The sequence below is a fragment of the Chelon labrosus genome (assembly GCF_963514085.1).
Source record: "Chelon labrosus genome assembly, chromosome: 21".
Lineage (NCBI taxonomy): Eukaryota > Metazoa > Chordata > Actinopteri > Mugiliformes > Mugilidae > Chelon > Chelon labrosus.
Genome location: NC_140354.1, coordinates 23,498,873 through 23,517,003, shown reverse-complemented (window position 1 = coordinate 23,517,003; position 18,131 = coordinate 23,498,873). Strand labels below are relative to the sequence as shown.

General features: G+C 42.0%; 2 protein-coding genes across 2 annotated transcripts in view; both read right to left on the bottom strand.

Annotated features, from left to right (window-relative positions):
• The window catches only part of grin2aa (glutamate receptor, ionotropic, N-methyl D-aspartate 2A, a), a gene marked incomplete at its 5' end in the record, with an annotated part of 131,612 nt that overhangs the window by 100,240 nt on the left and 13,241 nt on the right, over window positions 1-18,131 (bottom strand). The window lies entirely within an intron of this gene.
• Window positions 8,781-17,199, bottom strand: LOC311506628 (uncharacterized protein). Its single transcript, XM_084570667.1, has 4 exons — window positions 14,152-17,199; window positions 10,959-11,045; window positions 10,797-10,877; window positions 8,781-9,774 (listed from the first exon to the last, which is right to left on the bottom strand). The coding sequence occupies exons 1-4, from the start codon at window positions 14,744-14,746 to the stop codon at window positions 9,554-9,556; spliced, it is 984 nt and encodes a 327-aa protein (XP_084426793.1). The 5' UTR covers window positions 14,747-17,199; the 3' UTR covers window positions 8,781-9,553.

Below are 18,131 nucleotides of genomic sequence, written 5' to 3'. Positions count from 1 at the left end.
CCTCAGCGTATGTGACCCCTAAAGGTCAATCTACCACAACGTTACACCCACACACACACATTGAAAGGACAAACTACAGATTACAGTATGAGGTCTGTTTGATCACCAGAGGTTTTACTCGTTACTGCCGCTCTAACGTCTAACCTTCCTCCTCCACCTTCGCTTTGAGCCCACAGCAGGAGACGAGCAGCGACGTGTCGGTGAAAGAGAAATAAATCTTTGGACGTTACAAGCGTGCGAGTTGAACGAAACAACCGTCCGCCCATTTTTGGTTCCTGCCACCAGAGCCGGCTGCTTGAAGCGTAGCTGACGGCCTCTATTTAAATAGAGAGCGCCGATGGCAAGAAGAGTTTCGGTTTTCTTCCCGTGTGGGGTGGGAAACAAACAATGATGGTTACCAAGGCAACCAGAGCCTGCAGCCATCAACTAAACAATAAAAAAAAAACAAAAGGGTGAAATTATGAGGAGACTCTGTCAGATGGACCGTTTTAATGATTGTTTACGTGATTAGCTCTCTTCATTTGTCCTCTCTCTCTCTCTCTCTCTCCACATATCACCTCCACCTTCTTCATATTCCACCCCTCATCTTCTCATCTCATCTCTTCCTCCCCCATTTCTATGCATCCCCTGTTATTGCATTTCCCTCCACCTAATTGTAAGTGAAAGTGACCTTTTTGTGCAAAGAGGTGTCAAACAACAAGAATATATATATATATATACATATATATATATATACACACACACATATAGAGTAATGACACCCTGGATAGATGAGTGAAAGAGGAGGAGGATGCACTCTTCAGAACATACCCTCATCATTATGTCACATTCTGCATGAGTGTGTGTGTGTGTGTGTGTGTGGGTGTGGGTGTGGGTGTGGGTGTGTGTGTGTGTCCAACTACAAGACATGAAATGTAATTACATCCGTCCTTGGGAGCATTTCAATCCCTCTCTGTTCGCTTCAGGCAAATTACCTATTCAGCAGTATCGCACGCAAACTCCACAATATGCGTGTGTGTGTGTGTGTGTGTGTGTGTGTGTGTGTGTGTGTGTGTGTGTGTGTGTGTGTGTGCTCTCTCTGGTGCAATAACAACTTCATCTGAATATTATAGTGAACACAAAATACGAGAATTTACTCCTGTATTGAGCTGATTAACCAGGAAGAGAAATAAAAACACAGCCCAGACGTTTGCAGAGACTGTGCCGTGCAGCCAACTTGGGATATGTTAAGCTACAGAAACAGTGGCCAACACCAATGTTAGCGTTAATAGCTGTGCACTGGTGGAAGTGAATATCATTGCACGTCAACAGAGACCTGCAGAATGAACTTATTTAACTGTATTTATACTTGTGTGCTGCATCGTTTTGCAGAAATCCTATTTGTCAGATGCCTTGAGTTTCTTTGCGTGCCTCAAACTTGGAGTTGTCTCCAAGTCATGGGTAGCTCCCATCAGTCATCTCCTGAAAGTTGAGATTAGTCCTACCATCTCTACAACCCTCTGAATCTGTAACATTCATGCACACAGTGACACTCTGGAGCTAATAAATGTTCTCTGCATCAGAAGAGAGAAGGAAGACGTCTGAGTAGACGGTGTGTAGGAGGTGAAAGGCATAGATCCAACGCAGGAGCATTAATCTAGCGTCAGACGCACCACACCTGGGGAAGAGTCATCGGTAATTGCCACACACACAGATACGGGCAAACAGAGGGAAAGTGCCCTCCCTGTCCACGTATCGCTGTCTTTGTCAGCACTCTGACGGAGTGTAATTGAGGAAAATAAAAAAGCCCAGAGACGAGGATCAATTACTTGGCGTACAGGAGCGGAGCGACGTTTTCATATTAGAATGATAGAGTGCTGCAACCTGAGCAGAGAGAGGAGAGAGAGATGAATGAAGAGAGGAGAAGAAACAGAGGGATAGATGAAGTTGGAGGGTACTTTACCAATTTGCCTCAGCGGACAGAGTGTGTGTTAGACGTGTGTGTGTGTATGTGTGGGTGTGTCACACGGGAGATTTTGATTGTCTGAGAAAGAACTGAGCTGAATTAAGTTGTGAATTGGAACGGTGTGATTGCGCCTGGCGCTGTGAGACTCTTATCAGTCAGCTGCATCACCTCCAGCAGCCGTGGAGCTCATTCAGAGACACCAGGAGGAACGGGTGAGAGGCCCTGACTCCAGTACATCCACGTACCTTCAACGTTAGAGAGAGAGGAGGAAGAGGAAGTGGACGGGGGGAAGAGTGACACAGTGAAAGGAGTTCTCTGATGAGGAATGGAGGAGAGCGAGGGGCCGAGGGGAGGGGGCCGAGGGGAGGGGGCCGAGCGACTTCAATCTCCTTCTCAGCCCTCCTCAGCCCACTGCTGCCCCGCAATTAAATTCAATGAAAAAGCCTCATTATCAGCACGGCCTGCAACGCCGTGGAATTGATCTCCGTCCCCGCGGTGCAGCCATACAATGCCAAATTATGAGGCTTTGGACAGCGTTAGCAGACGCAGGATATCTACATCTACGTGACAAGGTCGCTGTAGGGAACTCAAATTAACCACGGGAGACGTGTCATAATAAACCTCTGATGGCAGGCGTGGAAAAATCCTGCAAAAATCCTCCCAAGGCAACAGGAGTGGGAAATCAAAGCAAAGGATATGTTGCACATCACACTTTAAGTAGAAACGTCACAGATATTCCTCTCTCTGGCCTCAAACCTGCACACGCTACAGGAAAACATTTAGATCAGGGAGCGCTGAACGAATGCACCTCCTCACGCGAGCAAAACTTAGACTGTGGAGAAATGACTGGCACCTGCAAGCCAATCAAGATTTGCAATCCCCCGCAGAGAGAAAGAAACTAAGCAGGAGGCTAAACGGTTGAGGAGGAGAAATTGTTTTGGGAGTCTGTTCTTCAGAGAGGACCCGAGGTGAGGATTTTAACTGTAGCACGCTAGCTAACGTTAACCTGGAGGATGGGAAGGTTTACCGTTGCCTGGCAACGCCGTCAGCTGCTGCGTCCTTGTGGGCTCGTTCTCAGAATCACTGGTTATTGTTGAAGTACCAAAGCAATCATCCAGACTCTAAACCCTCAGCGCGTTTCAGATCGTGCTGACCCGACTCAAGTGGCCACAAAAAAAAAGAGGAATGCACCAGTATGCTGCTAGAATAATACTTTATTTAACATTAGATTAGACTAAGTGAAGTGAAGTAACGTCAGTGGTGTACGGTGAGAACAGAACAGAACCGCGAACGTGAAGAGAGGAGCAGAGAGAGATGTCGGAGCTCCAGATCCTGGTGAGCCTGCAGATCTGTAAACCCCTCACATTAGCAGATAATCATAAGGCTCTAATGTCAAACATGACACACGTATGCTTCCATTGATCGGCCGGTGGCTGTAAAACCGCATCGACTGTATTTTGTAAAGAAAAGCCGGTGAAGTTCATTGTAGCAGGCAGCACACGCAGCCTGTCAACTGCAGCCTGTCAGCTCCAGTTACATTCTGGAGATGACACTCACACACACACACACACACACAAATATATATTCATGTCAGCACACAAACACACACACACACACACAGTCGCATACAAATAGGTGTGAGTGAGGGGGAGTTCAGGGAGAAAGAAACAGGAACTTTTCAGACAGAGACGAGGACAGGAGTGTGGGAGGCCCGTTAAAGCAGAGATTATTCCTCTGTGGGACAGAGACGCCGATGAAGGTGCGATCCATTTATACGTGTGCGCTCGTTAGTCTGACTCGCTCTGCAACAACGTTCATTTTTGTTTCTACTTCCTGCTTCACTTTCAACAATGGAGACTGAAACTTTCACCATAATTTTGCCGAAGTCGAGTCGTACAGATGTTTGTATCTCTGAACCTCCTCAGGTAACCTTTCCACGATGTGTTCCATCTTTATTGATCCAAAACAATCGATTTGAAAACTACACAGGTGGGGAAGCAGCCAACCAATCGCTCTGCGTCGCTGTTTACATTTCTTAGACGTATCGTACCTACGGCATCAAATTGACGCAGAAGCCTAAACAGCCTATAAGAGAGCACCTGCCTCCAATGCCCCCCCCCCCGCCCCGTGGAGCAGACAGATGATTCTCCAGAGGGACAGCAACGCTAGACACCTCTCACACACATAATATATATTATTATTATCCATAATCATCCATAATAAACCTCACCTAGACACTGAACACCACACAGCTGGTCAAGAAGGCTCTACAGCGGCTGCAGTTCCTGAGGAGGCTGAGGAAGTTCAGCATGTCGCCTAAGATCCTCAGCAGCTTCTACAGCTGCATCATTCAGAGCATCTAGACCAGCTGCATCTCTGTGTGGTACGGCAGCGTTACAGCCAAGGACCCAAAACGCCTGCAGAGAGTGGTGAAGACTGCTGAGATGATCACCAGGACTCCAGTCCCCTTTCTGCAGAGCATCTACAAGCAAAGAGTCCACAGGAGGAGAGGTACCTCCATCACCCACCCCCAAAAGGAGTGTGAAATGTAGGACCTCAAGACTGAAGAAGTCCTTCAGGAGTCTAGAATCATGGACTACTTCATGCCATATCATGCGCTGTTCACTTTCAGCTTCTGTTTTTCAATTCATTGTTGATATTCCCATTTGCACATCGTTGGTTTGTATTATGTGTATCTTTTATATTCTATTTCTAAGATTTTTTTTATATTGTTAGACATTCGAGTGAACGGCAAAAGAAACAGGGAAACATGTTTCTACACTGAGCACATCCAGACTTCCTTCAACGAGCTGTGTCATGAGCCAAAGAACCAAACTGTGTGAAATCTGTGTGAAACGTGGTCCAGGTTACAGATAAGAGTGATTAATATTAAATAAACGATATTAATAAACTAAAGATCTATTTAAAGATGAGGCAGAGGTGCACTAATACCTTCCCCCAGCTTCTAATGAACATGTGCAATTATATGTGTTGATTACCCACGATATCTAACGTGCAATATATTTGACTTTTGTTTTTTTAGCACAATGCACCTTCAGCTGTGGCTTCATCTTATCTTATCTTATGTTGTGTAACTGTAGCAGCAGGTTGACCCACCAGGTGAAGCCTCCCACTGTTTAAGGACACAGAGCAACCATCTAGGGTATGTTTAGCGGCCAATAAGGGTTGCATTCATTTTAAAAGCACACCTTTGTGTCACCTGCATGGTTCTGCTACCTGTGGAGACGTGTCTGGTTCAGCTGGCCATCTGAAAGGCTTAAGGCTATCTGTCCTCAGACGTACTGAAACAAAACTCTGTTAATTCACAAAATATGAACTTACATCTACTTCTACTGTTTCTGAAAACAAAACAAAACCCAGCTCACGAAGCAGGATCCCAGCAGAGAGCAGCTCTAACTTCTAATGCCAGACTCTGATACATGTTTCCAGCGATATGAAAACGTTTAATGAACTTTACCAGCGTTACATGTTAGCAGTAAACTCTGGCTGACTTCACTTTTTAAATAAAAAAAGGATGAATGTGAGTCTCTCTCTTTGTCCAGGCGTCCATGTATTTGTCAGTGGCTGTACTCTCCTCCTCCTCGTCAAGGTTGAATTAAACCAACGTCTCAGAAACACACACTCACAAAAAAGCTCCATCACATTTCCACCCACACTCTCGAACCGAAGCACAAACGCCGCGGACGCAAACTCACAAAAACTCCTCGTGCCTCTCTGAAATGAGCCATTGAAAAGTCAGTGATTTCGATTAATTCAAGCCCCTGAATGACGAAGCTCGGGCTCCATTCAGTCAAGCCTCGGTATTCAAGCACAGAGAGCCAGGGTCGAGCAGGCAGAGCGTGGGCTCACTGCAGCCGGAGGAAGAAAGGAGCGCCTCGCTCAAGGACAGCTCACCTGAGCTAACACAAAGTGGAGCTTCATCTGGAGACGGCACTGGGAGGAGGATGAGGAGGTTCAGTCCAAGGACGAGGAGCTGGTTTTCTGTCATTCTTTTAAAATTTACACACATTAATGAACATGCACGAATGGTGGGACGTTAAATGCAAATGAAAGACGAGAGCTGAGACTTAAACACGGTGAATGTTAAAGTGAAACTGGTGAGTTTTAAATTTAAGGATGCTTTGCCACCTACAGGGTTTAGAGTTAGCTTGTTAGTCGGTTCAAAGAAAAATAAATAATTAATATATGGAGTCTATTTAGGCAGCAACAACAAACACTGAACGTTTAAAAGAAGAGAAAAGTTTCCTGGAGACAGCGTCAAGGAGAAACATCTTCCAGAGAGGGTTAGGGAGTTTATGGCAGCGTTGGATGACCAGAACATTTCTGGAGTAGAGAACACAAGGTACCAGCTACCCTCTCCACACTACATTAACTTTGACAGAAAGATTTATTGGACTGAATCCAGTCCACTCTAGGAGAAGACAAGGAAGACAAGGACAGACTTTAGGAAGACACAGGAGACCAACTCTAGGAGAAGACAAGGAAGACAAGGACAGACTTTAGGAAGACACAGGAGACCAACTCTAGGAGAAGACAAGGACAGACTTTAGGAAGACACAGGAGACCAACTCTAGGAGAAGACAAGGACAGACTTTAGGAAGACACAGGAGACCAACTCTAGGAGAAGACAAGGACAGACTTTAGGAAGACACAGGACACCAACTCTAGGACATTTAGGATCAGATCAGGACTCAAATTGGCTGATACTCAATATTAAAAGATCTGAAGGGCAGAAAACTTCCTATCCTGTTTAATTCCATTTCCTAATTTCCTGATGTCCAATATTTTTTTTTTCTGCAAAATTATGACCAATCACAAAACTGTTGAACACAAACCGAACCGACGTTAAATGATTTTCACTATAAGATGAGACACAAATCTTGGGCCTAAATCCACAACCAGACACTTCTCTGGCAGAAAATGGTCACAGTGCTCACATTATAAACGTATTTATTCTTCATTTTTTTACTAAACGTGTAGAATAGTTAGACTAATCACACGACACTGTCCCTGAGTAAAGGTTATACTGCTGTGAGCTGCCTGAAGGCTGTAACTGTAACCGCTACCCTGCAGCTTTAAATAAGGAGCGAGGCTGACACCCCACTCTCACCACAAATTCCTCCCTCCCTCTCTCTCTCTCTGTTTCCCCCCCCTCCCTTTCCTCTCAGGTGTTTGGGCAGGTAAAAACCCCATTTCCCTGCTCCCCGTGGGGAGAGCTGACCTAACTGTCGGCGCTCCCCAGAGCCCCGGCTAACTCTGCAGACCCATTTGTCAACGTTGGCCCTGAAACACTCCCTCTCTCCATCCACGTCCCCTCCCGAACCGTTCCCTCTTCCTTTGGCTATTTTTAAACCCTCCCCACACGCCTTGCTGTTCCCCCATCCTCCCAAAAAGACTCTGGAAGCCTGAACGAGATGGACAGAAAGAGGAAGGATAAGGGAAACGGACACAGGGGAGGAGATGGAGACGGATACTGAAGCCGGAGGGAGGAGGAGGAACGCGGCACCAGAAACGTTCAGGAAATAACGTCTTTAAGCTGAATTCATCGATGTTTCTATTGACTCACACAGATTTATGCACCGCTTTAGCATCTTTCAGTTCATTATTTTAGTTTAGCCTCACGACAAATGTCAAACGTCCACCTCAAATAAACCAAACCACCGACAGATACGTTTACCGTTTACCACAAGACTATGAGGAGCAGTTTACAGCATTTCTTTTGTTTATCTGAAAAAACCTAAATCCACAGAGACTATACAGCTCTGGCTTTTTCATTTTAAGCACTTGAAGGATGGATTTAAGGGTCAAGCGGCGCTGGCTTTAACACGAGTTGCATACAGTAATTACAGTATGCAGAGTGGGGAGTTAATAGGATGTGCACTGACTTTTCTCTGCAAAATCCTTATCGTTAATAACCGCACTATCAACTTAATTAAAGGCTGCTTTTTCTTTCTTTCTTTTCTTTTTTTTTTAAAGCCCATCAGCCTCGCCAGGGGTTTTTCTTCTTCTGTCCTTAAGTGTCTCGTTTGTCACCGCTCATTCCGAGGAGAAAGCTGTCGAGTCACTCCTCCGCCCCCCCCCCCTTCCTCCCCGTCCTCTTCCCTCCATCTTTGACTTCGACGGCGCCGCACTCTAAAAGAAAGCGAAGAGCTCCGCGCACTATGTCACTAACATGATGCGAAGCGACCGTATATTAAGGAGCCGCAGTTAAAAGGAGCGAGAGTGCCGGGGTAACGAGTGGTGAGTGACCTGGAAACTAAAAATAGTTCTTCCTAAATAAAAGTCATCCGACTCTGCAGCGTTTAAACGGGAGGAGATAAAAAATTAAGAGGGGTGCATTTGTTTCCAGTGAAATCATTAAAAGCTTCTGTGTGTCGTGTCGCTGTCGCATCGACTTATAGCGAACTACAACGCATATATTCACGTGCAACATGGAGCGCACGCTTCAGCCTCAACGGTGTAAGTCTCTCCAACATATGGCGTGACAACGAGCTAAAGGACGGACACGAGCTGATTGGGTTGAAGGGTTAAAAACCATCCGTGCTGCGGATGTGACAGCTCTGCAGCAGCTTCCCGTCGACCCGTCAGACGCTCCGGTTCCTTTTTGGGGCTCGACAAGGACTCTTAAGTTGTCTTTCGTGTTAATGGAGGCGACGCAGCGTCCCGTCTTTTCAGAGCTGAAGTTTTAAGAGCCGAGTTAGAGAGAGAGAGACAAATAAACTCCAATAAAACATGAATAATGCCATTTTCCTGAGAGCCTTCGCACTCCCCCCCAACACCACCCCACACACACACGCACACACACACATTCTTGTACTTGCTGAATAGTAAGGACCAAGCAAAACAACCGACAAACTGAGGACCGGCATTTCTAGCCCACATATCAACACAAATGAAGTATTTCTGAACACTAGGTGGCACCTTTAAGCTATACATTCGCTCAGATTTTGAAAAAAGCATAGTTTCAGGAAAAAGTTTTTAACCATCACAGTGAGGACCGGTTTGTGTTTTTATTAACCCAAAGTATATCACTGTTTTGTTTAAGGATAATTTTATATTATATCACCTAGAATACCCCAAATATACCCCTTCCCTATTTAATGGTTTACAGGATGTCATATTTATCATCAAATATGAATTATTATGACCTGTAATGAACTGTTTACTTTTAAAATGGTAATTGGCAAACTGTGAAATAGGAATTGTTTTAGACACCAGACTACAGTAGAGCCCAACACGACTAATTCCATCTTAATAAATAAAGTCATTAATTTGAATTTCTGAATGTTTAATGCAAACAATATTTCGTGATTCTTGTATGATCAAACATACACCTTCCTGGAAAGAACAAAACCGGAAAGAAAAAAAATGTTGCAGTTGTCATTTGTAACAACAGTACAAACCAAATAGCAGCTATAAGCCGAACAGACCAGCTAGTGTTCTTTAAACAAGAGTGGAGCTATGGAAGAAACAACAACAAAACGAAACAACAAAAACAGACCTTTCTTCCTTTGTCTAAATTAAATTTCTCCCTCTCAAAATACACAAACACAACATAAGGCGAGATTACCTATTTATTGGTCCTGTTTAAAAGTTAAGCTTTCTCTTGATTTTAATTATTTCATTATAGACAAAATATTTAATATCCTTCCATGTTCGAGTGTGAAGGACTGGAGATTCCTTCCCGATACATAGTAGACAGTCAGTCTTTCCTGGCACCTTCTTCAGCGCAATGAATTTTGCCATCCCTCGCTGGACTGCATTCTTCTCGTCGTCAGTCCAGGGTCTCTTAACTTGGATTTTTTTATCTATAAAATCAGAAAATAAAGGTTCCATATAAATGGACAATAACAAATGCTAACAGACAAGACAGATTTCTATTCAAAGAATATTAAATTCAGAGCATCCTGTCACAAGCATGGCCCCACACTGGATGTGTCCTAACACCACTGCATCAGCTGTGGAGACTTACAACCTTCCCTAATGTTTCCTTTGCACTAGTGCTACACCAAAAGTATCAACTCTAGCCAGGAAATGGTCTGACGACATCCATCAAATCAGCTAGTCCTCCAAGAAATCAAAAATGACTGCACCAATGCACTCTCCTTCTCACTTGAACTCACACTGTGAAACAGGTATGATCTGCTGACTGAACAAAAGGTGTAATAATAAAATTACAATTAGTGATCTGATAATTAAAAAGAACTGACAAAACAGATATTGTTAAGAGCACTCCTTGTGTATTCGTGTTGCTATCAGGATAGAAGATGGATTATAGCAAGGACTGGCATATAGTCCATGACTTTTCCTTACTGTGTCTTTTTGATATTTTCTGAATCCTTGCAGGTAGTACATGAAGTACACAAGATTTCAGTGTTTACACAGCAGATTGTCACTGCAGTAATGAAGTCAGACTTAATTAATCACTTTTTGTTATGAATAATAATAATAACATAATGGTAATACATCGTATGGATCAAACTTCACAAATGTGAGGATTTTGTTTTTCTGCATGGTCAACTTTTACTCCTTTTCCTGATAAAAATTACATTTTTTCAATAAAGGACTTGTAACAGCATTTTTATAGCATGCTATTAATACTTTTACTTAAGTAATGATGATGTTCAGTAACTCCTGCAACTACCACAAACATTTAAAAAACAAAACAAACAAACAAAAAAACTTTCAAACATCCTACTAATCAGGTAGCAACACTTATGAAATTAACCTGTACCACAACACATAGTGCCTTTAAAGCAGCCATCCAGTCCTAGTGACTTCTGCCTTGTCAGCAAGTGGCTGGCAACTGTACAGTCTTCAGAAAATTTACCTGGTGTCCCTCTTTTAGTTGCAGTTTTCTTTCCCTTCTTGGCAGAGGATTTTGTGGTAGTGATACTTTGTTCCTCTTCTTCTGAAAAATGACATTAATATAGTTAAAGTACTGAAGACTCAGATTTAAAACAATTGACTTGTTTATGTCACCTGGACTCACCTGAATCCTCATGTTTTTGTTTAGTTGAGTTTTTTTTTCGCCTCTTGATAGGAGGTGGAGTGTTCATCATGGGCTGCTCCTTTCCATCTGACAAGAAAATATCAATGAAGTGAAACAGTAGTCTCTCATTCAGATCATATTATTTTTCATTTTAGTTCCTCTTAAGTTCTGTCATTTTTACCGTCACAATCAGCAGATGTGCCAGGTGGCTTATGGAATGTGGGACCACAGTACTACAGTAGATGCAATGCAAATGCAATGTATTACTGGCTATAATGGCAAAGCAGAGGGAACTTTTGTCGGCCTGTATTGCTGCTTATTCTATTATTATTATTTTTTTTAAAATAAAGTATCTTTTCTTAAATACAGTGTTATATTTATGACCTCATTGCATGTTTTTAAATTGTTGCTGCCTGAAGTTTTACATTTGTAATAAATTATTTTAAATTAAAAACAAGTGTCCCAGATTAGACAATCCATTCTGAATTAAGATGATACAAGGAAGATAAATATATGTGCCATTTTCCCCTTGAGTACAGTACTTGAAAATTGAGAACATTTTGGGGATTTCAAAAATATATTAATTGTTGATATAGCCTATTGTATTGACATCATATATAAATATGGTACACAAGTCAGAATTGCAAAAAGTGTCCCATATTACACTAATCCACCCTACTTGTGTGGAATTATGGGACACAAAAGAGACTAATACAGTAATGTAATTGAATGATTTAGGCAAAAGTCAATCACTGATTCTTGAGAAGTGGGACAAAACAGGTTGCAATTTTGAGAAAGTAAAACTGTATGCTAAGCAAAATGAAACTAGATGTATGCATCTACCATGTACTAGGCTACTTAAGTATAATAAAAATGTTTCTTTTGACAAAACTAGACCATTTTAATAATTAAAGAAAACATTTTAATCCATGTTATTGCATTCAGTAATACACAGGATAAAATGTTATAATCCCTTGTGCCAAAATCCCAGGCAAAACACATTTAGAGCCCCTGTTCAGCTAAGAGACCCTACCAAACCTATGGTCATATAATATGACAATTAACCTATAATCTACATAAACTAAGTAAAAGCTGCTGGCTTGTAAGCCCATTGAGCAGCATAGTTCAGACATTGTAAAACATAAACTAACTAAACGCTGCTGGCTTGTATGGCCCGCTCAGCAGCTAACCATAGCTACCACGTAACAAGAAGACAACAGCAGTATGCAGCATGTATTGGGGTTTTCAAGTGGGCACCTCCCTTCACCGATGTTTCGTTAAGTTAGGCCCACGACACCTCGAGAAGGCTTAACAGTGACTTCCAGCGTCCTGGAGTCTCCCCCCTCCACACCGCCACTGCACAACCCTGTTTCCCTCACCATTCGATGTCTATCAACAGCTAATATAGTAGCTAATAACCACGAGCCAAACAAACAAATCTACCATGATTCGCCCCGTTGATGCAGACTGAACCACGAGCCAAACAAACAAATCTACCATGATTCGCCCCGTTGATGCAGACTGAACCACGTAACAAACAAGCAAATCTACCATGATTCGCCCCGTTGCTGCGGGCCGAAAACACGTAACAAACAAATCGCGTAACAAACAAATCGACCGTGGCCTACATGCGGCCATCCTTACCTTAGCTAGTTCCCCAGCTAGCATGCTTCCTGCGCACCCATAACCAGTCGCTCGCTCTCTCTGCTGCCCGGGACATGTTGCTAACCGCAGTCCTCTGGCTCCTTCCCCGTATGCCCAGCTCACTCAGCAGAGCAATCACCGACTTTGCCACAAATCCACGGCAACCCACTTCTACCGGGCGGACATAAGCCTTCCATCCATTCTGCTCTGCATCTGCTGCTAACTCTGCATACTTAGCTCTTTTTCGCTCATTAGCCTCCTCAACTCCATCTTCCCACGGGACAGTCAGCTCTATGAAATACACTACTTTCTCTGGCTCAGACCACAACAGCAGATCTGGCCGTAGTCGAGTGCTAACTATCTCAGCTGGAATAACCAGTTGTCCATTTAAATCCGCTCTCATCTGCCAGGCTCCTCCTACTCTTAGCTGTCCCGTGTTATGCCTGATGCCTGATAGCATGGGTGCAGATCCCGGGGGGGACGGGGGGGACATGTCCCCCCCAGTTTCTGAAAAACATGAATTGTCCCCCCCCCAAAAATGACCTAAATTATTCGAAATTGAACAAATGTATTTTCAGACTTCACATTCTTCACATTTTAGATTCACATATAAAAATGAGTAGGGATGGGTAGACACTCCATGCCCCAAAACCCTTAAAATTATGATTTACTAATATAACAGTTAAGTAAGCAGTGATACGTGCTGTTGGCTGTTTAGGACAAATAAACAAGAAAGGTAAGCACAATGAATGATTCCTTGTGCAGTACTTTTTGAATGATATGGCGAGCCTCTACGTAGTTGTGATTTATGGTGGCATGGTAAGAGTTGCATACCAGCAAAAAAAAAAAAAATCACATTTGTGTCCCCCCCAATCCTGACATCGGATCTGCACCCCTGCCTGATAGTCTAGCCTTTTCTCCCTCCCGTACAAACTGAATACATCTATTCTCTCTGTTAACGGCCATGGAATTTAAATTCACCGGTTTTTCCTCAATTGCAGCTGCTAAACATTTCAGTACCTGATTGTGACGCCAGGTATAACGTCCTTGGGAAAGACTAACCTTACAACCTGTCAGAATATGTCTAAGCGTGCATACACAAGTGCACAGTGGACAGGCATTATCTTCACCTACCCACTGGTTTAGGTTCTGGGGAGTTGGCAGCACATCATAAGTAGCCCCACATGAATGATTGGACCAACAGTACGTGTCACAGTTTTGATATAATGATAATTAAATGAAACTGAAGTTGTGTTGAAAACATTCTATTATTAATCCCTCATAACACCTGCACTTGAAAATACTCTCATCTAGCAGATACAACTGCTGGACATGTTTGTCCCGTTTCTTAAGAACCAGTGCAATGTAGCTTTTACCCAGGCCACCATGTCAGTTATCTGAAGCTTTTCACACTTTTCCTCTTAGCTGGAGGTCTTCTAGTGGTCTGTTGTTGCTTTTCTATAAAAGTTTTAGTGGTGTGAAAGGACTGATATCTGCAACTGTGTACAGAACGCAGACTGAGAACATTTGTGTTAACACCTGAACTTACCCACATCATGTTCACTTTCCTCATCAGTATCACGGTCATCACGTTTAGTAGTACCTTGCTGCTTCTTTCCACCTTTCCTCCTTTCAGGTGGATGTGGTGACTTTTCTTTGGTCCCTAGGTCCATAGCTTCTAGTTCCTCATGTTCACTAGATGATTGGCGACAGTGATCTTTCTCTGGGATTCTGTGCCCGGATGACTTCTTCTCCTTCTCTGAAAGTGCCTCACTGTCACTGCTTGATGGTGTTGATGAGGGCTGGTATTCTTCACCAGATCCACTGTTACTGAATAAGTCTTCATCTTCATCTTGTGCATTTGATGAGGATGAGTGTTTGTCAGATCCATAGTGGAAGGATAACAACTTTTCAGACGACTCTGACTTTGAAGTTCCAGCTTTCAGAGGGGGAATCTCATGATCTGTGGTTAATGAGTCTGGTCCAGCAGACACAGACTGGCAACTGGCTCCTTCTACAAGGAGCCCATGGTTATGTGTTGAGGTGGGCTGGTCACTGATGGATCCACTGAGGGTACTTGAGTCCCTCTCAAAAGGCAAATCCATCTTGGAGAACAGATGGAAAGGAAAATTAGAGAAAAACATATTATTCACTCAGAGGAATTAATATAAATGACCCACAGGCCTGCTGAAATATTGCCTTTAAAACAGTAAAAACTAACACACAATTATTTAATTTTTCTGAGATCATCATGTTAATTACTGCTACATCATCAACACCTCATAAGTACCCAGCCCAGTGTGTGTCATAGTGTAAAGACAGTCGCTGGCTGTCACTCATGCAAGCATGTTAGCAACACTGCAACCAGGATAGGACAGAGCTGGTTGATCACAGTATAGGAGTGATTTAATAATCTATTCTGATGTGATCATAAACCAGGAGATCAATTAAATCAGCCTACGGTGTTACTGAATAGCTGCAATATTTTATCTTACTGTAACCACAATATTGTAAATTAAATTAAACAATATTGTCATTAAATTAAATAGGATACTATGAAGTCCTATAAGCAATAGGACTTCATAGTATCCTATTTAATCCTATCCTATTTAAATATTTTCTATTATTTACACATGGTATGGCGTAGATGGCAGGTCTAGGTATCAGTGAAATATAATACAGTTTTAAGTAAAATACCTTTGCATCAGATTGGTTTATTTTCTTCATTACTACATTGTTGGACCAATGGTTATAATGATAGGACACTACAATTTAAGCAATGTGAAATGAAAATGGAATCAACTGTTAAATGCAGAGTAGCATCATCCCCACAAATCTAAAAGTTTTTCACAGTGCAACAGGGGGCATTTTTTCTGTTTATGCAGAGTTTATGCAGGCATCACCAAATTAAATGTAACAGTTTTAATATCGTTTCAAGACCAAACACATTTGTTCTACAAGAGATTGTAATGTTGAACAGCACATCAACCTCAGAAATGCAAAGTGATCTGTTGTTTATGTTTACATCTCACTTCATACACTGCTGTTATCATGTGTAGTGCATTCATGCAACGCCTTCACCATGAGTCGAGAGACTCAGAGACTTCGATGAGGCTGTTATTACATATCCTGATAATCCACTGTGATAATGAGATTAATTTAAACATAAACAGTAATTTTACCGTAATACCAGTAACCGTTACATCCCTAGTTAAATAACTGACTCATTTTCTCCACCCCTATACCAAACCTTAGGGAATACATGCAATTTGGATTTCTAACTTTCTAAAACTTTCTAATCACATTTGCATTGTCTCTGAATGTGTTTTTGCCCGTCCATAACAGTTAGTAAAGCATAAACCTAAAATAAATAATAAAACAGCATCAGCAAAAGTGAAATATAGCCTGTAGCATTTATATATAGCATGTAGCATTTATATATAGCATGCAGCATTTATATATAGCATGTTGCATTATTATTAATGTGAGCAGAACATTTCTTACCTGAGCAATGGTGTATGTCGAGTGCCTCGCCTCACATTTCTTGTGGTGAGTCCTTAAAATGTCTAAACGCCTTTTAAATCTCTCCATCCATGCCTCTGTATCATGCCTACATGCAGCTGCACCCTCTCTGCCAGCGAACTCTTCACCTGGCGCACGGAGCGCTCTGATTGGCTGCTGTTGATGGGTCGTTAATTAGCGGAGGCCCCCCAGTCTGCTTCTGCTTCTGCAGCACCTCTCTAAAACTCTGTTAACCCTTTCAGTATTCTGCCTTTCTGAAGAAGGTTGACCCTAAAACATTAATATATTTTCACATAGTTCAAACAACTAGATAAAGTCAACTGAATTAAAACAAAGTGCGTACTCAAAAAACACTCATACACATTTTTTGTATATTCATAAATATGAATATAAATATAATCTTTTTTTTCTGTTTTACTTCTCAGCTATAAATGGGTCAGTGACAAATAAGTATTTGTATGTATGTCCAAATCAAAAATATGCTTTAAACTTGTTAAAACAACATGTTAGATGTTTGTTTAAATGTATAGTTTGCATTTCTGTTGGTGTCATAGTATTTTATATGACATTTCTAACATTTTTAACCAATTAAAGAATCTCAGTGCCATTAAATTGTCAATTCTCCAACCTGCCTATGATTCCTCTTACATTTTCAAACTGTCATGTAACATCATCAGTTTGTATCATAAGATTCCACATGTACGCTTTAATCAGATATGTGTATCTATGACAGATGTATGTTTATCTTGCTGTTCTCTTCTCCTCTCTCTTTGCTGTTCTCTTCTCTCTTTCTTCTGTCTGTACCCGGCTGGCCTTAGGCAGATGGGTCCCTCCATATGAGCTGGGTTCTGCTCAAGGTTTCTTCCTGTTAAAAGGGAGATTTTTCTTGCCACCGTTGCCTTCAGGCTTGCTCTGGGGGTTTCAGGCCGGGTTTTTGTAAAGCGTCTTGAGACGCTAACATTCAGAGACAATTTGTATTGTTATTGACGCTATATAAATAAAATTGAATTGAATTGAAATAGTGTAACCACAAAAGCATGACAAGTATTAAATAATTCACCCTCCTAGAAGTTATGCAAGTGTACTGATGAAAATAAGTTATTTATTATGAAATATCATCTCAAAGTATATTTAAAATATCTTATTTCTGCCGTAGACATTGTTTTTCTTTTAAATAACATTTTAAATTTCATTTTTACAGTGTAGTAGACTGCTAAAATCATATTCATAGTAACTTGATTTAGGTGTAATGATTTAGGTATTTTAATAAATGTGATGTACACCCTAAAGATTTTTAACATTTTTAACATAAAAAGGGCAGTATCTGAGGAACTGTCGATAGGAGACTGCATGGTGTTTCAGGGCAGTTGTATTGTAGTTGGAGTGGAGGTCTTTCAGAGAATGAAGAAGTACTCTTCTTTGGTGTTTTATTTTATTTTTTGTAATTGTGTCTTTCTTACCCGACAGCATGCGGCTATTCTTGTCTCTACAGAGAAAGCTGACAACCCTCTCCTTTTTCTCCTCTGCAATTTTTGTATCTCACACTTACTTCCTTTCCTTTCTTTGCTTTGAGCTTATCAACTTTCCATTGCAGCTTTTTTGCCTTCATTCTTTCACTCTTAAGTTCCTTCCTTATTTTGATGAGCTCAAACCTTAGCTTTCCCCTTTCCTTCAGCAGTGCTCTCTGTTTTCTGGTACTTTTCTGCACTGCCCTCACAGGAGTTGAGGATGCCTGTGGTCTCTCTAAACTTGGCTGTGCATAGTCATGATCAGCAACATCCACTATGGGCTCTGAAGGGCCATTAAGCTGCTCATCTGCTGTTGAATTCAGTGAGGGAGGAGTAAGGTTCAAAACTTCAGCAAGCACCCTTTTCTTCTCTCTGTACTGCTTCCACTTTTTAACACTTTAACTGTTCTGACCTGTATCTACAGTACTGACCTCTGACTTCTATCTACAGTACTGACCTCTGACCTGTATCCACAGTACTGACCTCTGACCTGTAACTA